Source organism: Pinus tabuliformis, chromosome J (genome assembly GCF_031772625.1).
Source record: "Pinus tabuliformis cultivar Carrire ecotype Pingquan chromosome J, CPIR1, whole genome shotgun sequence".
NCBI lineage: Eukaryota > Viridiplantae > Streptophyta > Pinopsida > Pinales > Pinaceae > Pinus > Pinus tabuliformis.
This window is the reverse complement of record NC_142295.1, coordinates 80,590,073-80,611,159: the sequence shown is the minus strand read 5'-3', so window position 1 is coordinate 80,611,159 and position 21,087 is coordinate 80,590,073. Positions and strand designations below refer to the sequence as shown.

Below are 21,087 nucleotides of genomic sequence, written 5' to 3'. Positions count from 1 at the left end.
TAAGTGACTTGTAATAAAATAATCTAACCAAATAGTTAGAATTATTCCCAAATCACTTTTATAGAGACTCCATAAATAACACTAGGACTCATTTAAAATCTTGACGACAAAATCCACCCTAGCTTTGGAGTGAGACTGGAAGAAAAAACTCTACCGATCATCCGTGTTTAGAAACACACATGAATCAGTGAGACTAAAAACCTCCTAGGATAGAAATCATCATCAGAAAAATAAATTTACCTAAGTTGTTACATACATTTGTCTTACTAGGATCATTTACATTACAAAATGTAGAATGGGTTTACAAAACTCTAGTGTACATATAGCTGATAATGATGAATCTGTGGATCATCTAAGTGCTCGAACATGATGGAATTCCATGCACGAAAAGATGTACAACTATGGGGTAGTTGACATGGAGTGGTCAACAACCTCCATGGTAAATTTGATGTATTAAGTGATAATTATGCGTTTGAGAAACATATCAAGTTTCTTAATGCCCAAAAGACACTTTACAATTGTAGACTCTTCCATCTAGGTTTGAAATAGTAGATTCCAATTACTTTTTTCTCAAAAAGTTTCATTAAAGGTTTCTTAAGGTATCATGGATTTATTTTAGGAATGAGTTAAACAAACATTGGATACAGTGGAGTTTTCTTAGTTTTAGATTTTACAATCTTTTTCACAAAAATGAAGCTAATCCAAACCTTACTCTAATTAGACCACATATAAGAGATGGCATATGGTCATCTTTATAGCATGGCCATGAATCTCATGAAAGTTCATGGATTAACCAACGGGGTGTTGACCTTTCTTAGTTTTAGCTTTTACAATCTTTTTCACAAAAATCAAGCTAAACCAAACCTTACTCTAACTGGACCACATACAAGAAATGGCATACGGTCATCTTTATAGCATGGCCATGAATCTCATGAAAGTTCATGGATTAACCAACGAGGGGTTGACCAAGCTTAGTGTGGCTACATTAAATGATAGTACATTAACTTCAACTCAAGCTAGTCATACGAACGCTAGTGTTCGCAACTTCTTTAGGTCAGCTGGGCATTTGCTTTTTCCTTTTGAGCTGATGTATCTTATAATTCAGCATAAGTTTAAATCAATAAAGTGACCTGTGCTCAATATTTGTTGTTTTCCATGAGAACTATGATTCACACTAACTCGATCATTTTCACAACAAAATCCAAGTAAAATATGCAAACAAATGGGTATCCATCTAAGGGAAAAAGTCTCTTCACTGTGAACGAAATATTCATTAATTATAGCACGCTGATACAAAATAGTAGTTAGATGCCACAATAGAGCTAGGATAACAATAATTTTTCACTGCTAAAGTCTTGCAAACAAGGCATTTAAGAACCTTTACGGAATATATTCAAATAGTATAACTGAGGGTATAAGCTTACAACATCACTGAAAATAAACGAGACCTCACAGCCAACCACAGTTTAGCTCAACCTTCTGTGTTCCAATGAACTCTTACGACATACGAATCAACGAGCTAGTTGTTTATTCTAAGAAGTTTATTCTAAGAAGCAATGAATGAAGACTAGGTAGGCAAAACAAAACAGGAGAAGCCCAACTAATACATGTATCCAACAGAGACCGCACATGCATTCCCAAAAGGAAGCACAGGAAAGAATATAAGAAAATTATTTTAGTAGCTGTCAGCTGGAAAGTCGTAGAATTGTTTCAGTAGCTGAAAACTTGGAAATTAATTTTTGTGCCTGAGTAACTTGCATATGCTTTCCCTGTAAAGGAAAATAGTGGCTCGAGAAATGTAATTTATAGTTGTCATCTGTACTCTATAGACCTTATTATTTGAAACTAACATTTATTTTAAATATCCTGGATTGCAAGCATAGCAATGGTTCTGCCAGAATCATGTATCTAAAATGTGTTCACCTTCCACCACTTTCACTGACTAATTGATGTGACGCAAAGTTGCAAACATCACAAAGAAACTCTGATAGTCTACATATCATCTTACAATGACATTATCAATCAGCAATAAATGCGATACAAAATTAAGATTAATAATGCTGGTAAATTCTCTTTACAAACTCCAATGTATTTTGTATGGGAAGCTCACATTCAAGCCGTTGAAGATGCCCCAAGCTCCCTTAGAAAATAGGAGAGAACCTAGAAAACAGAAGTAACCTAATAAAGATACTTGAACCTCTTTCTGATGAATATAGCTTTTAATACATAATAACAATGCTACTTTGGGATCATTGGCTAACTCAGGAGTCAGGTAGTGCATCTTCCAAGAAAAAACTAGGAAATAAGTCACTAACATTGATGATGTTTAGCTACTTAACATTCTGCATAGTCTTGATATTGTCATGTCTCCGGCTCCAAATCCATCCACGACAGCCCTTGCAGAGGGGAACTCCGCCCTAGATGTGGAACTGCAAAGAGCAACAGAATTCAATTACGTCTTACGAACAATTTAATTTTCAAACAACATAAAAAAGTGATGTTGTACTGGCAGAACTTAAAGAGGGTTTAAAATGTTTTTCCGATTTCAGTTAATTGATTGTTATTTGGACTGCTAGTTCGTTGTGATGTTATTGAAAAAGAATATTGCTGTTCCCCCTTTTTCAAAGGGCAAATTCATTGATACTTTGTATTGATACAAATGTACTTAGTAGTCCCATTGATTCAATTGACAAATCACCTTTTTTTGTTCAATTTTATGAAATGGCAGATTGTTCTGTTCGTTCTTTTTTCATTTCAAGAAGGCGAGAAAAGTTTGAAGACATGCCATCATGGGTCGCGAAACAAACAAGTGGCTCCGGGAGTACCTAGATACACCCCCAGAAATCCCCCAGAAATCCCACAGATGAAGGAAAGTGAACTCCAATTAACTTATGCAGCAGCCACAAGAGCCTAGAAAGCTGCAAACAAGCCGGAAAGAGATATAACAGTCTCCCTCAACATCTGCAGAAAACTGTATTCAGCTGACAAATAAACACCCCCCTTTTTTCACTATTTTGTGTTCTACAAATTCATTTAGCTTCTAAATGTCAAAATAGTAAAGGGGCCATCCTTTTATTGAGGCTACTTTGCCTAGACGACAACTTGTTGTTTCATCTTGCCTTTTATTCATTCATGAAAGTATTTTGAGGTTGTGATTCCGCTAAGAAGTGCATTTTACAGCCCAGTTTGAGGAATATCTGTAATTCCTTCCAAGCTCAATATCTAGTTGACATGTGTTACTTTTAAAATAATAATAAAATATTCTCTATGTAAATAACAATGTTGGCTATAATAAAATGAATATATATATTTGGTTAGTTTTAATTAAAAACATTATAAAACATCAATACTCCCACTCTCAACCATAATGCCCATAATGCCCATGTGAATCAAAATAATTTTCTATAAACATAATTAAAAGTAAAAAATAAAATATTTTCACCTTTAAGTATGAAAAAGATATTTAATTCTTATTATTTTTTAACATGATTAAAAGAAATTATTTGAATATTCTTCTTAGCTAATTTTTTTCAATATCAACTTCATATATAATGTATATATAGAGAGTTAAAAAAAAATAAAAATTATTTTAATATTGACTAAAGTAATCCCGAAGGGGTGGATGAGCAGAGAGGAAGGGATCTTTATGGGGGTAGGGCGGGTGCCCACCACCCCACCGACTCCCATGGCGATTAAGATGGGGGATGGCATGGCACACCTCCCCCTGCACAAATATGCATGGGATTATTGTTCATAAATGGTGTAGCCAGTCAAATTATTCATTTTTGACGGAGGTGATGCAATAGAGGGAGGAACAGGGGTTTTGTTAGTGGCTCGGACTTTGGTATTGCGTCTCAGTGATTCGAATTGGCTTATTCCATTATGGTCCCTGGTTGGTTTTGAAGGAGTTTGCAGTGGAATCCGGTGGTGGGAAGCTTTTTCGGTGGCAAAAGTTAAAACCTCGAGAAATGATTTCTTTGGCTCATCTTGTTATGCAGTCTCAGTCGGAGGGGGGAGTTTTGAATAATCTAACTAGTTTTGGTCTTCATAATTGTATTTGTCAAAAGAAATTTTATTATTAAAGAAAATGACTTATTAAAGCATGGGTTTCATGCTTGGGTCAATGATTTCTAGGTCAAAGCCTCCATTGAAGGCTTCTAGGTTTTGTCTTGAGTCAATAAAGTCATTGTCATTTTTATTAGACCCTTCTTGGGCTTTTATATCATGTAAAAATAATTATTTTTGAGTAAAAAAGGTCATTTGTCACCTCCACACCAAGTCAACTCTATCCTCATGAAGTCAGCCTGAATTAGGGAAATTCGACCCAACAAAAAGGCTATATATAGAGAGGCAACTCGACCTATTTGGAGCACTCACTCAACAAGTTCGATCTACAAGAAGAAGCAGAAAAAGAGAGATAAGTTGTTGGAGAAGGAAAGACGCTGGGAAGACCTAAATCGAGTTCTTGGGCTATCTATCTCTCACATGTGCAGAGTTTTTGGGCTGTTGCTGGGTCGAAATTCTGAATCTACTGCAGGTCCGAAAATCTGTAGTTGGGGGATGAAATTCTGGATTGTAGCTGCTATTGGAAAGCTGACACTTGGAGACTTTGGCAGGGGTCATCTACAAGGAGGAAGGGTTGACTTGGTGATTGGAGGAGGTCTTTGTCTAGGTCTAAAGGGTCTTGAATTGTCTCATCTTGATTTGAATCTACTAGTGGAAGTGTTGGACTGGGTTTTACCTTTGGAGAGGTTTTCCCCTGATTGAGTACTTACATATTGTGTCTCTTGTTCTTGTGGTCTTCATATACATTTAATTTGGTAATTTCTTTATGAAATATAAACTAATAAAGAAGTAAAAACAACCAACATAAATCACAAGTAATTATCAAGAAAGTGGAATCAAACCCTAATTCTTATAAGCATTGATTTCTCAACATGGTATCAGAGCTAAGGTGGAAGAAGGTTGAATATCATTTTGCTGGCTATCATTTGAAGAAGCGAAAAGCTGTATTGGAAGGAAAGGTTACTCCCTCAATGGCAATTTATTTGAAGATGGGTCTCAATATCATGAAAATTTCAAGAAGTTGGATTGGAAGGATCATCTAAAATCTATCTAGGAGAGTCAAGAGTGAAGGATTCTTGGTTGCACTTACAGGTACACTTGATGATGACAACGCATGGATCATTCATAGTGGAGCCTCAAGACATATGACGGGAGAAAGTGGACAACTTCATACTCTATCAAGGGAACCATCATCACATGCAGTGGAGCTAGGAGACAACAACAACTATGTAGTTAAGGGCCTTGGATCTACATCATTGAAGCTGGAAAGTGGAGCAAAGCTACACCTCAACAACATCCTTTATGTCCTAGGTTTGAATTATTTTTTACTTTCCATTTCATGTTAAGAAGATAAAGGAGATAGGGTTGCTTTTGTGGATGGAAAAGGTTTGTTTTGGGGAAAAGATTCAAGTATTTAAAAGGCAAAAGTTATCGGAGTTCATGAATGAACACTATATAGAGTTATAACACCATCTCCTCAAGCCCTAGTTCGCATGGAGATCAACCCTATCAAGCTTTGGCATAGAAGATATGGGCATATTCATTACAAGATAATACCCTCTCTTAGTCAAATGGTAAAGGGCATCCCCAACATCAAGGAAGATCATGAAGGAATATGCAAGGGATGTGCTTTGGGAAAGAATACTAGGAAACCTTTTACAAGCAGTGATACAAGGTCTAAGGAGATATTAAACCTCATTCATTTTGATGAGTGTGGGCCAATGTCTAATAAATCTCCTGGAGGCCATATTTACTATGTGACCTTCATTGATGTTCACTCTAGAAAGACATGGCTCTATCTTCTCAAGACAAAGGACAAAGTATTTGAAAAGTTCAAGGAATTTAGATCCGAAGTTGAAACCATAACTGAAAGAAAGATAAGGACTTTGAGATCTAACAATGGAGGGGAATACACTTCAAAAGCACTAGTTGCCTATTATAAAGAAGCAAGTATTAAGAGGGAGCTCATTGTTCCCTACAATCTCGAGCATAATGGAGTACTGGAAAGAAAGAATAGAACCGTTGGAGAATGCATAAGGACTATGACATTTGATCAAGATCTAGCAAAATTTCTATGAAGGAATGTGCAAGGGATGTGCTTTGGGAAATAATACTAGGAAACCTTTTACAAGTAGTGATACAAGGTCTAAGGAGACACGACGGGAGAAACTAGACAACTTCATACTCTATCAAGGGAACCATCATCACATGCAGTGGAGCTAGGAGACAACAACAACTATGTAGTCAAGGGCCTTGGATCTACATCATTGAAGCTGGAAAGTGGATCAAAGCTACACCTCAACAACATCCTTTATGTCCCACGTTTGAAAAAAAAATTACTTTCCATTTCAGGTTAAGAGGATAAAGGAGATAGGCTTGCTTTTGTAGATGGAAAAGTTTTGGTTTGGGGAAAGGATTCAAGTATTGAAAAGGCAAAAGTTATTGGAGTTCATGAAGGAAGACTATATAGAGTTATAACACCATCTCCTCAAGCTCTAGTTCACATGAAGATCAACCCTATCAAGCTTTGGCATAGAAGATATGGGCATATCCATTACAAGATAATATCCTCTCTTAGTCAAATGGTAAAGGGCATCCCCAATATCAAGGAAGATCATGAAGGAATATGCAAGCAATGGTACAAGGTCTAAGGAGATATTAGACCTCATTCATTCTCATGCGGGTGGGACAATGTCTAATAAATCTTTTGGAGGCCATCCTTGTTATGTGACATTCATTGATGATCACTTTAGAAATACATGGCTTTATCTTCTCAAGGCAAAGGACGAAGTATTTGAAAAGTTCAAGGAATTTAGATCCGAAGTTGAAACCATAACTGAAGGAAAGATAAGAACTTTGAGATCCGACAATGGAGGGGTATACACTTCAAATTTTTGATTGCATATTATAAAGAAGCAAATATTAAGAGGGACCTCATTGGTCCCTACAACCCCGAGAAAAATTGAGTAGTTGAAAGAAAGAATAGAACCATTGAAGAATGCATAAGGACTATGACATTTGATCAATCTACCAAAATTTCTATGGGGAGAAGCAACCATGCCCAGAATATATATACACAATATAAGTCCTCATAGAATCCTTGATAATATGACAATGGAAGAAATATTCACAGGGAAGATGCCATGTGTAGACCATCTCCGAATCTTTGGGTGTCCCACATATATCCATGTTCCAAAAGACAAGCGAAAGAAGTTAGACTCTACAAGTATAAAAGGTATCTTGTTGGTTATAGCCTTACATCAAAGGCTCATCAAATCTACATCAAGGAAGGAAGACAAATCGAAGTTAGCAAGGATGTTATATTTGATGAAAACCAAGCCTGAAAAATATCCAAGGATATACCAATTGAATCCGATGAAGAAGATGTACTGCTATTTGAAGAAGAAGAGAAACATGACAAGGCACCTGCAAACCAAGAAGAAGAAGAAGGACCAAGTGAGCCTATTCAACCTATAGTCATTCTTGAAACAAAGAAGAGACCAAATTGGTTAAAAGCTACACTTGAAGATGCCAAAGGACATGGAGCAACTAAAGGAACTTTCAGAGAGAAAAAGACTGAAGAGATACTCAGGATATGCAACATACATGACGAAGTTAATCGAAGAAGAATCAACTACCTTTGAAGAAGCTGCTCATCAAGAAGAATGGAAGAAAGTGATGCAGGAAGAATATCAATCCATCATGAAAAATGGGGTTTGGGAAATCGTTCCTAGACCTAGTGACAAATCGGTTGTCACTTCCAAATGGATTTACAAAATCAAACATGTCGTTGATGGAAGCATAGACAAATACAAAGCCAAATTTGTTGCAAGGGGTTTCTCTCAAAAGGAAGGAATAGATTATGAAGAAACCTTTGCTCCTACTACCAGGTATACTACTATTAGATCTTTGGTTTCGCTAGCTGCTACTATGGGATGGAATATCCATCAAATGGATGTCAAAACAACATTTCTAAATGGAACCATTGATGAAGAAGTATATATTGAACAACTAGAAGGCTTTGAGATAAATAGCAGGGATACACATGTTTGCAGACTCAAGAAAGCTCTATATGGCTTAAAGCAAGCTCCTAGGGCTTGGTATGCAAGGATGGATGCATATCTCTTCAGAATTGGGTTCGTCAAAAATTCTGCCGATGCAAACCTCTATATCAAGATAGTAAAGAATGAACTAGTCATTATATGTGGATGATTTGCTTATTACAAGTGTGGAGAACAAAATTCTAGAATGTAAGAAAATGCTGGCAGCGTAATTTGAAATGAAAGATTTGGGACTCATGCTATTAAATTTTGGTATGTTCAATGGTTAGAGCAATTTACTTAAAATTTTCATATTAGCCCAATGTCAATATTCAGATTAGCAATCACATCAACATGATAGTAAAGTGCAGATAGAACATAAACATAAACAGTGGAAGACAAGCCAAGACAAGAGGACACAAGATGTGGCACCAGCTAGGGACAAACCCCAATGTGGGGAAACCCTTGATCAATTCTTCTTATATTCTTCAATAGTTCAGTAGAGAGAGAGATAGTACAAATACACAAATCTGAGATTTTATGACAACAGTAGAAAGCACATCATTATCATAGTCTTCAATCATTAAGAGTGTTGTAGCATATCTTGATACAACATTCCTCAAATTGCTAGCTGCTCTAGCAATTCTGGTTAGGGCACAATATGCAACCCTAAACTACCTTGACTGTGATGAATGGCTGATCTGATAAGGGCGCCTGAAGTTGACTTAAACTTCCTTCACAATCTCCAAGCAGTCCAAAAGAGCAGCGCTAAGAAACCCTTGCTATGATGCTATAGCCTATGGCCTAGCACGTAGCAACACTGAAGTAAATGTCCTCAAAACAGTTACATAAACATCATCAACACAACAACACTTTCAAGCATCTAATTGTGTACATATGCTGATCTAAGGAGCAGACTTCAACACGTTCCTTCAATGTATAACTGTGGCTTATCAACCTAGCAAACAGTCCTTAAGGCATGCCTATATCAACTTCCTTTATCACATAGTCACTTACAGCAAACACGCTGTCTATTCATGCATCTTAATGCTGTGATAAGACACTTTCTTACTGCGTTCTAGGGCTACCTTTGCTGTGATTTAGGGTCTTTACTTAGCTGTGGATTAGAATTCCATTGATAGTGGATGAGGGCTCCTTTAGGACTGCGGATAAGGGCTTCTTCAGGCTGCATATAGGAGCTTCTTCAGGCAGGGAATTAGGGCCTTCATTAACAGCATAATAAGGCTCCTTCTGGACTATGTATAAGTGCCTCTTGGACATCAGATTAGAACCTTCCCTAACTGTGGATTAGGGCCTTCTTCTAGATCTCAGTTAGGCCTCCTCTATACAATGTATGTAGCCTACCCTTGACTGTGACTTACTGTGTATGGGAGCCTCCCTCTTGTTTGTGGCTAGGGCTTCTTAAGATCTCGGTTAGGCCTCCTCTATACAGCATATAGGAGCCTCCTTCAACTGCGAATATAGGGCTGCATTAGACCTTCTTTTGCTGCGGAATAAAGCCTGCGGTTAGGGCACTAGGGCACCTTCAAGACTGAGGCTAGGGCATGGTTAGATCTCCTTCAACTGCGGCTAGGTGTCTCTCCCTTCAACTGCGTCTAGGGCTTCTCCCTCTTAACCTCTCTAGCCACCAAACCCAAACGAGTGGAGCGAGATTTAGGATAAGTGTATGTGAAATGACTTGAGACCTCTTCTATTTATAATGCAACATTGAGGATATGCTGGGGTAATTTGCTTGCTGGCCGACCTTGACAAATTGTCAAATAATACAAATAAATTCATATCTCCATAAATACATGTCGGAATCAGATGATCTTTAGATCAATCCTACACCTCTCAAAGAGAGGAATCCAAGAAAAATATCAGCTGCCATAAATAAGGAGACCCACATGGAGTTTGGCCCTAGTTGCCAATTTTAACACATGCACTATTACTTGGGCTTGGAAGTTTGGTAGAAACCCGGTAAGATATATCGTGGTCAAGGTAAGTACATAATCAAGACGTTACAAAAGTTCGGTATCATGGATTCCAAGCCTATGACTACTCCCATGATCATAAATCTCAAGAAGTTGAGAAGCTCCGACTCTAGTGTTGTCGATCCTACAATCTATTGTAAGTTGGTGGGCTCTTCGATGTACTTGGTGAATACAAAACTTGATATATGCTTTGCTATAAATGTTCTTAGTCAATTTTAGTTGGATCCTTGTCATGACCATTGGATAGCTACCAAGGATATTTTGAGATACCTACATGGTACAATTCATTAATGCCTGAAGTATGATGGAAAGGAAGTTAATTTAACAGGTTTTACCGATTCCGATTGGGGTGGCAGTGAGATTGATGGAAGAAGCACTACCAGTATTAAATTGTGATAATCAAAGCAACATCAAGATGTTTGAAGACCACGTATTCCATGCCAGGACGAAGCATATCAATAACAAGTACCATTACATCAGGATTTTGGTACAAGAAGGGGTCATGAAGCTACAATATATTCCGACGGATGAACAAGTAGCTGACGTGTTGAGAAAATCTCTTCCAAATAAGAAGTTTAAATATTTAAAAAGCATGCTTGGATCGGTTGATGTTAAAAATTTGGTTGATAGGGAGAGATGAAGCATCTTGTGGCAACAAGATGCTTAGGATGACATCTGGCCGACCTATGTGTTGATGTCTAGATACCGAAGTAGGGAGGGTGGCGTTGGTCATGGTGCTCTGACCTTGGATACACACCTAGATCCTTGGGTTGGTGTTAGAGCTTAAAAGCGTGATGGTACCTAGAGAGGCTAAAGCTTTTAGTACACCTTAGTCCCACCCGATTAGAGTACCCTAGTCAGGTATCTAATCCGTAGCACTGCGTGTGCTAGAACTCTTCGTAGCTCATATCATTTTGAGATCTTCCATGTACATTTATACGTATGTAATTATGAATACCTCCCTAGTTAAAAGGGAGCGTTGAAGAATGTAACTAGGGTTGGTATTCATTATTGTATTTGTCAAAATAAATTTTATTGTTAAAGAAAATGACTTATTAAAGCATGGGTTTCATGCTTGGGTTAATTTTCTAGGTTAAAGCCTCCATTGAAGGCTTCTAGGTTTTGGCTTGAGTCAATATCATTTTTATTAGACCCTTCTTGGGATTTTGTATCATGTAAAAATAATTATTTTTGAGTAAAAAAGGTCATTTGTCACCTCCACACCAAGTCAGCCCTGTTCTCATGAAGTCAGCTTGAATTAGGGTGATTTGACCCAACTAAATGGCTATATATAGAGAGGCAACTCGACCTATTTGGAGCACTCACTCAACAAGTTCGATCTACAAGAAGAAGAAGTAGAAAAAGAGAGCAAAGCTGCTGGGGAAGGAAAGAAGCTAGGAAGACCTAACTCGAGTTCTTGGGCTATCTATCTCTCACATGTGCGAAGTTTTTGCGCTGTTGTTGGGGTTGAAATTCTGAATCTAGTGTAGGTTCAAAAATTTGTAGTTGTGTGTCGAAATTCTGGATTGTACCTACTACTGGGAAGCTGACACTTAGGAGACTTTGGCAGGGGTCATCTACAAGGAGGAAGGGCTGACTTGGTGATTGGAGGAGGTCTTTGTCAAGGTCTAAAGGGTTTTGGATTGTCTCATTTTGATTTGAATCTACTAGTGGAAGAGTTGGACTGGGTTTTCCCCTTGGAGAGGTTTTCCTCTGGCTAAGTACTTACATCTTGTGTCTCTTGTTCTTGTGGTCTTCATATACATTTAATTTGGTAATTTCTTTATGAAAGATAAACTAATAAAGAAGCAAAAAACAACCAACATTCACAAGTAATTATCAAGAAAGTGGAATCAAACCCTAATTCCTATAAGCATTGATTCTCAACATGGTATTAGAGCTAAGGTGGAAGAAGGTTGAAGATCATTTTGTTGGCTATCATTTGAAGAAGGGAAAAGTTGTCTTGGAAGGAAAGGTTACTCCCTCGATGGAAATTTATTTGAAGATGGGCCTCAATACCATGGAAATTGCAAGTAGTTGGATTGGAAGGACCATCTATAATCTATCTAGGAGAGTCAAGAGTGAAGGATTCGTGGTTGCACTTACAGGTACACTTGATGATGACAACACATTGATCATTGATAGTGGAATCTCAAGACATATGACGGGAGAAAGTGGACAACTTCGAACTCTATCAAGGGAACCATCATCACATGTAGTGGATCTAGGAGACAACAACAACTATGTAGTCAAGGGCCTTGGATCTACAACATTGAAGCTGGAAAGTGGAGCAAAGCTACACTTCAACAACATCCTTTATATCCCAGGTTTGAAAAAAATTACTTTCCATTTCATGTTTAGAAGATAAAGGAGATAGGGTTTCTTTTGTAGATGGAAAAGTTTTGGTTTGGGGAAAAGATTCAAGTATTGAAAAGGAAAACGTTATCGGAGCTCATGAAGGAAGACTATATAGAGTTATAACACCATCTCCTCAAGCCCTAGTTCACATGGAGATCAACATCAAGGAAGATCATGAAGGAATATGCAAGGTATGTGCTTTGGGAAAGAATACTAGGAAACCTTTTACAAGCAGCAATACAAGGTCTAAGGAGATATTAAACCTCATTCATTTTGATGTGTGGGCCAATGTCTAATAAATCTCTTGGAGGCCATCTTTACTATGTGACCTTCATTGATGTTCACTCTAGAAAGAAATAGCTCTATCTTCTCAAGACAAAGGATGAAGTATTTGAAAAGTTCAAGGAATTTAGATCCGAAGTTGAAACCATAACTGAAAGAAAGATAAGGACTTTGAGATCCGACAATGGAGGGGAATACACTTCAAAAGCACTGATTGCATATTATAAAGAAGCAGGTATTAAGAGGGAGCTCATTGTTCCCTACAACCTCGAGCATAATGGAGTACTGGAAAGAAAGAATAGAACCATTGAAGAATGCATAAGGACTATGACATTTGATCAAGATCTACCAAAATTTCTTGGTGTCAGTCCCTCGACAATCAATCTACCCATACAAGATACATTGACCATCTGGTTGATGTAGCGTGCTCTCTCAGCTCCTCTCTGTCGTATCTTGTACCTACCTAGTCCTTCGACTCCCGATCTGCAACTCCTGCCTCTATCAATGTACCAAGTCCATCTAGCCACTGAACACGACTTACCAATTTGCTCTCATGTTGATCATTCGTCCATCAACAAATCAACACATTGAGACTCCTGTTGAGTTGTTCACAACTCCGTTTGTGAACAACTCACAGTTACTCACTGCTGCTCCTCAGCTACTTAGGGACTTCAACCCACTATAGTCTTCTTGCGTTGCTCCAATGAAGACTAACATAGGGCACGAACGACTGCCACCTATCATTGCAAGATGTCCATTTCCCACAATGAACACAGGCTAGGAGGATTGCCCTTCTTCTGTTGTAGATGTCCTTTTCCACAAGGCAATTCTAGGGCTGCACGATTGCTCCTCTGGCTGATCAAACCTTGAGCTCAACATTTGCCACTTTAGTAGCTACTTTTGTCCATTAAAGTGTTGTACACTGGGCTCCAACTTGGGCACTATCACAGTGTCCTCCAACAAACAATAAGTGCCCAATACACTATACACACTTGATCCATTCTCACGTTACCCTCCATCAGACTACAAGTGTCCAATACCTGCTGTAGCCATCAGACCACGAGTGTCCAATACATGTTGTAGCATCTGCTCATTGGTTAGGGCATCCAACCACTAGGATCACCCTTCCTCTTGGCTGCCAATAGACTTCACCAAACTATCCTTTCCTAGGACACCCATCCAACTAGCATTCATCCATCATCAAGAGACCATCTGTAACTTACTGCTACTGCTCTCTTGCCTTGATTTCTGTGCTTCTAGAAGATTGGTTAAGGCACACCACTAGCCCTAACCCATTGCTCTAACATTGTGCGATCTTCTCCCAAAGGTTGCTCCTTTTTGCTGTCCAAATAAGGCCTCAAACTCTGCTCTAGGGTATGAGGATGCTCCTCAACTTACCCTACAACACTCTTCTATAAACTAGCAATAAGAACATTGCCCATACATATGGAGATACCCCCTGTTTCATCTACGTTTCACTTGGAGTGATTGCAGCTAGGCTTGAGGACCCTTCCTAGCCCTCTCGGCCCTCTCACACGGTCCTCCCACACTTGTTGTAGCTACATCAAGCCCTGCGGCCCAAAACAGAGATACAAACACACTTAAGCAAGCACAAAAAACCTCCAAACTTACCCCTGATCTTCAGTTGGACCTTCAAGGAAATTCACACTTCAAAACTGCCCTAAACAATCCTTCTTGCCTCCTGCAATGTGGCTAAGAGTTGTGGCTCTTCTTCTCTAAAATCCGTGCCCAAAACAAACCTTCAAACTCGTGCTTCTCTCCTTGAATTATCACAAATCCACTATCTCAGATCTGCAGTCAAAATTGCAGAGCTAATCCATGGTGTGAATGCACTTAGGATTGATCTTTTAAAATGAGGTATAACTCACCTCCTTTTACACAAGTCTCATGTGGCAACGTCTAGCCCTAAAGGACGCCTCCACAAGTCAAGGCCGACTTGTCCTTTGTGCCACAAACCCACACCATAATTTCAAAAATTCATATCTCGATTTGTAGAACTCAGATTTTGATGATTTTCGATGCTTCCGGTTGCTCTTGAAGTCCTCTATCATCTCCATCACTCACATGTCAAAATCTTGTCACGGTTTTGGCCCAACAACTTTGGGTGCAAAACCCCAGGATTAGGTTTCAAGCCCACAAGTCACTCCAACCGCCAATCCCTGAACCCTAGGGCTTGGAGTACCCCCCAAGCTACAAATTTCAACAACATTATTGAGAAAATGTTTTCTCGTTGTCGATACATCATTAAAAGATTTCCATCTTTCAACTATACACCACATTAGTTTTCCCTAATGTCTTTCCCACCAAGGTGACATGACATCCAATTTTTGAAATGCTTGCCAATGTGTTCATAAAACCCAAGCTCCTACACACCATTTGCGAACAATCTTTTGAATGCTCATTTCGACAATATCAACTGCACATTCTCCAACTATCAACCACATGCACAACCACTAAGTCATCATTGACTTAGATATTGTTCAAGCACCAACCACTCACTTGTTGACAAGTAAGTCGACCCTTGACCAACTCAACATTTTTGTTTCTTTTGGTTTAAGAAATTTACAAAAAAATAGGGCACTTTCCTCATCTTCCCATCAATCGTACCTATCTAGGTGCCATTGCCTTCATATTGCAACCAACGATTCTACCATTTGCTATGAAACTATTTCATCATGATACACTGAGTTCCCACATCCAATGTCTTGTTAGGCAAGCAATACTCAAGAGATTGAATAGTTTGATCCTCAATGCTACATGGATGGCTTGCTTTGATTTTGTGATTTGAGGGGAACATACCATACAAACTATTGGGTGAGTAAAAGTCCCACTTCATTCATTGGTCAATTACACAAACAAAGGTTGTCATATTCTTCATCCTTTCCTACATGCTAGATCTCTACCCGCTGCTTGACCTTAGATCTTATCTCACTGAGACACTTCCCAATCCAAATAGGAGGGTAGAGATCTCTTCACTTGCTTGCCATTATCAATGCTTCAAAAGTGGACCAAAATTTTGTGGTGTAGTAGAAGTACCACCTGGATTATTCCAATCTTGTTGTGGTCTGATCGAACTATTCCCACCCTCCTCCACCTACTGAAATTGCTTGTTCCCACACTTCATTCTCAATTGTCAAAGTTGACACTATCAATGAATCATGTGGAGTCCAAACCTCCAAATCTAGGCCGAGAACCATTCAAAGTTGTCATCGTTGTAATGGGAAGTGTAGCCCACTAAACCAAATTCAATAGATAAAATTGTGTTATGATCCCCTTGTTACCCACCACCTGTGGGCGATCCCATAGGAGAATTTTTCTTCTATATTTGTCTTCAGTCGACAGCCAACAACCCTTGACAACCACCAATGTAGCCGATATATTGTGCCAGTTGATCTCCGCTCCCTGAGCCAGTCATATGTCCCCTCGCCCATCTGTCGAGAGCATATGTTTGAAGGTGGGCCATCCAATCCTAAAGGTATGTCTTTCATTGTGCAATCAGGTGCTTATGCTTGTTTTTCCTTGGGCACATTGGGTATGGATTATTGGGTGACTTGGAAGGAGGAAGGGTTTTGACTGTAGTTTTGTTCACTCACCTTAAATGGGGGGTTAATCTTTAACCCTGTTGAGAAATCAATGAAAGTATATTAGGGTTTGATTCCTCTTTCTTAATAATTACTTGTGAGTTTTGTTGGCTTCTTTACTTCTTTATTATCTTATCTTTCATCAAGTAATTACCATATTATGTGTGTATGAAGATCACAAAAACACAAGACACAATATATAGGCACTATGCCAGGGAAAAACCTCCCTCGAGGGGAAAACCTAGTCAAAAATTCTCTTCCTTCAATAGTTTTCTTTGAGACTCTTCAACCTGGACATAGAACAAACCTTCCCTCCACACTAAGTCAACCCTCCCAGATATTTGACCCTTTTGTAGCGACACTTCCACCCCAACAACTTCGACTATGTAGCGACTTACGACATCAGGCATCAATTGGCAACAACAACAATTGGAAGACTTTGATCTCCCAAACTAGGGCACGAAAGAGAGAGAGAGAGAGAGTAAAAACTTCGATTTCTTCCTTCTCTTTGACCTTGACCCAACTCGCACTCCTTTTGGCTGCCTTGATTCACTTTGCACTTTTTCTGGCTTCTAGAGAGATATCAAACTAGCTTGAGATGTGATTCTCCAAATGAATTTGATCTCCTTCCTTTTATAGGCTCCAGGCGAGGTCAAATAGGTGGCCTTTAGGCCGACTTGATCTCCATTAGGCCGAATTGGTGTGGAGGTTACATAAATAATCTTTTACTCAATAATAAACCTTTTTAAATGATTCCAAAGCCCAAGAAGGGTCTCTTTAATTGTACAATGATTCTATTGAATCAATATTAATCCTAGGAGTCCACAATGGGGACTTTGATTAATATAATGATGACCCAAGCACGAAACCCATGATTTAATAAGTCATTAATACAATAATATATATATATATATTTTTTCTTATCCTTCTGACAAGTACATTACATAATGACTCAAATACATTTATGAAGACCGAACCTAGTTACATTCTTCAACACTCCATATTAACTAGGGAGGTATTCATAATATACAAATATAATGGAAGATCTCAAACTATATGAACAATGAAGAGTTTAGGCACCATAATGCCATGGATTAGATTCCTGACTAAGGCAATCTATCCATTGGTCTCTCAACAATTTAGGCACCGGAATGCCATAGACTAGATTCCTGACCAGGGAAATCTATCCAAGTGGGACTAAGGTGGACTCAAGCTTTCAGCCTCTCTAAGTACCATTAGGCTTACTTGCTATCCATCAACCCAGGGATCTAGTTGTGTATCCGAGGTCAAAGCTCTATGACCAACACCACCCTCCCTACTTCGGGACCTAGACATCAACATAAGGTGTTGGCCAGATGTCCTCCCAGGCAATGATTTACTCACAAAGCCTCAATGAATCTCTTGCGATCAAACTGATTGATAACCAACATGCTATCAAAACTTCGAGAGATTTACCTGTACAAACACAACCCTAATCAATAATACACTTTCAAATGTACATAATCAAATACAAACCTCTGGGGTCTTCTAGACAACTTGATGTTGCTTCTCAACTTTCCATAGTAGGACTTAGAGCTTTCCCAATGAATCTTGACAGAAGATTCCTCAACCATGCAACTTCCTTTCCTACTTCTCATGCAACAACATATTTCATAAATCGATCCGACTTTTCTTATCTTAGCAACCTTTCAAAATACATTCTCCAATTTTCTTCTCTCACTCATGGCCTTCACTAAAACTTACGATTGTTAGTCCTGGTCTAGTGCATGACACATGAAGTAGAGAACCATATCTGTCACTCCCTCTTAATTAGAGAGGATCTAATCATTCCTGTACAAGGAATATTCTCAACCATCCTCTTATCCTAAGGAGATTTCTTTCATCTGTGCTCCTTCTCAATCTAGGGAGATTTCTTTCATTCAAGCTCCCTCTTAACCTAGGGAGATTTCATCCAGGTTCCCTCTTAACTTAGGGAGTTCTACTTCTTCTTTACGACATCGGAGAATCTTTCGTGGCTTCCATCCATTTCATCAAAGTTATCATTACCATCACCATTCACATCATTCTTATCACATCAACTTTACTTTACAAACATCTTCACCATCTTGAAGATTGTGTACTTGCACAACTTAGATAGCAAGTACAACCAAATCTTATAGAAGCATGAAGTTAGCCATATCAAAATCACGGAAGCATTTCAACTTTATATATATCAGATACCCAAACTTAATTACAAACAAGAGACACATACTCTTCAACATCTTGCTAGGGACTTTGTCATAAACCCTAGACTACTTCATAACAAATTTTATTACATCTAGGGTTTCAATGTTTCTTCCAAAGGTATGACATACCCTACTACAACATATAGCAAACCCTATAAACAATTAAAACAAATATAAATCTACAAAGTATCTAACAATTTTCAAAATTCATAATTTCATATGTTAGACTTCCCACTAGGGTTTCATACAAACCTTAGATTTGACAATCAAAACCAATCACAGCTCAATCAATAACATGACTAGCTTCCACTAGGGTTTGTTGCAAACCCTAGATTTTCTCAAACAATTAAACATCAATCATAACTAAGACTCAGATTGCAACAATCTTACACAAATCTCAAATTATCACATTGTCATCATATACCAGAGATTTTACTTCTACTAAGGTTTAACTCCAAAACCCTAGAATGCACAAATACTATCATCCTAGAGAAACAAACTTTGACTAGGGCTTAGTTCCAAACCCTAGGATTCATGACCACCAACAAACAGGTCAACTCATACATCTAGGACTTCATCATCATGCATAGGCATTTCATATCATGTGTTAGTCAAACCCAACTTCACAAATATCAATAAGAGTTAGACATATAACAAACTTGATTAGACTAGGGTTTGATCGGACAAACACACACATCCCAAGGAAATCATTTCTAAGACATTATAAGGGTCTTGCTTACACATTCCACCAAACCCTAATGAGCTAGGGTTTCAATATAAGAACATAGCAAACCCTAAATTACCAATACTTTAAAGGTTCGGGATTTTAGACATTATCATTCAACCCTAACAAGTTAGGGTTTCCATAATCATACCAAAACCCCAAACAAGACATCATCAAAGCATCAACCAATTATTTTAGACTTCTTCAAAACATCAAACATTTTCTTTCAACAATAACCCTAAGCATATTAGGGTTTCACACATAATCATCGACATACCCTTAAGTTAGGGTTTTCACAATGAACCTTTCTAGGGTTCCACAAGAATAAGCAAAGATATAAAGAAGGTAGATTTATCTAATGATGAATCACCCAATCAAGAATCTTTAAGGTTCAAGAAAGATAGACAAAAAGATGTCAGTAATAGTTTGTCAAGAATAAATATCAAAAACTTGTAATTCAAAACATACCTCTTGGTTTTTAACAAACCTTGTAATTCCAATGCTTTGTTTTGTGAAGCCTTCTTCCATGTCCCTTGAGTATTCAACAAGTCTTTTCTAAACAAAAATATGACTAGAAATGTGATTAGTATTTAATATAAACAAACTTAGATAAGTAAGGGAAACCAAATATAAAAGACAATACAAGGAGTAAGATACTTATCTTTGGAAGTTGGTAAGAGCTCCTTCCAAGCTTGAGGGATGCAAGGGATAGAGTCCCTAAGAGTTACTAGCAAATAGGTCTTTGACATCAAGTCCTTCCATCATGTTCTTCTTTGGTGAAATTTCTTTGGCAAAGTTTGCTTGATCCCTGTCCCTTCTTTCTTGGCCCTTTAAGATTCTTGATTTCTTTGTAGACTTCTTCACTTTTCCTTTTACTAGATCCAAGACTTCATTCTTTTCAAGGATGAGATCTATCCTCTTATTTTAAGCATTGAATGATTCTTCTAATTTGCTCTCTTCCTTTATTGTGTTAGACATTATCCTTGAAGATCAGCCCTTCCAGATCTTCGATCCTTTTGCAGTAGCACTTCCACCCCAACAACTTCAACTATGCAACAACTTACGACATTAGGCAACAACTGGCAACAAAAACACTTGGAAGACTTTGATCTCCCAAACTAGGGCACAAAAGAGAGAGTCTAAAAACTTCGATTTCTTCTTCTCTTCGACCTTGACCCAACTCCCACTCCTTTTGGATTCCTTGATCCACTTCACACTTTTTCTGGCTTCTAGAGAGATATGAAACTTGCTTGAGATGTGATGCTCCAAATGAATTCGATCTCTTTCCTTTTATAGGCTCAAGGTGTGGTCAAATAGGTGTCCTTTAGGCTGACTTGATCTCCATTAGGCCGACTTGGTGTGGAGGTTACATAAATTATATTTTACTCAATAATAAACCTTTTAACATGATTCCAAAGCCCAAGAAGGGTCCCTTTAATTGTACAATGACTCTATTTCCAAAAACGATTTTTGGGTTTTGGAGATCTCATGTATTCTAGCCTCTCCACAAAATTTCAAGACTAGAACACATCCGATGTTACAAAAACTAACACTCCCTCTTAGTGAGGAATGTGATAGTGCCACTGCACACCCTGTAGCAACATCTTGTCTCTGTATCATCTCCTGTCACGCTACTGATGTCTGGCCATACTGGCCATCAACCACTGTGCAACTCTGATATACGTTGCATCTATGCTGCTGCTGACCTTGCTGAACTGTTGCCAATGCTGTATTTGCACTACAACTCCCTCTCATCTGTTGTAGTTGCAACTGCACCTGAAAAGCATCCAAAATACC

The 21,087-nt window shown here is 38.3% G+C and overlaps 1 protein-coding gene across 3 annotated transcripts in view; it reads right to left on the bottom strand.

The window, feature by feature from the left end:
- Positions 1-1,880: 1,880 nt before the first annotated feature.
- LOC149225605 (CBBY-like protein) overlaps positions 1,881-21,087 on the bottom strand; it is a 399,435-nt gene continuing 380,228 nt past the window's right edge. The window contains exons 11-12 of one of the 3 annotated variants that reach the window (XR_016247681.1): positions 2,826-2,918; positions 1,881-2,429 (exon numbers count right to left, since the gene is read on the bottom strand). Coding sequence is in view for 2 of the 3 variants with exons in the window: in XM_089377199.1 (XP_089233325.1) it covers positions 2,327-2,429 (103 nt within the window). In the remaining variant the exon portion in view is untranslated. The remainder of the gene's footprint in view (positions 2,430-2,825; positions 2,919-21,087) is intronic. The other 2 variants (XM_089377199.1, XM_089377197.1) reach the window with 2 other exon arrangements.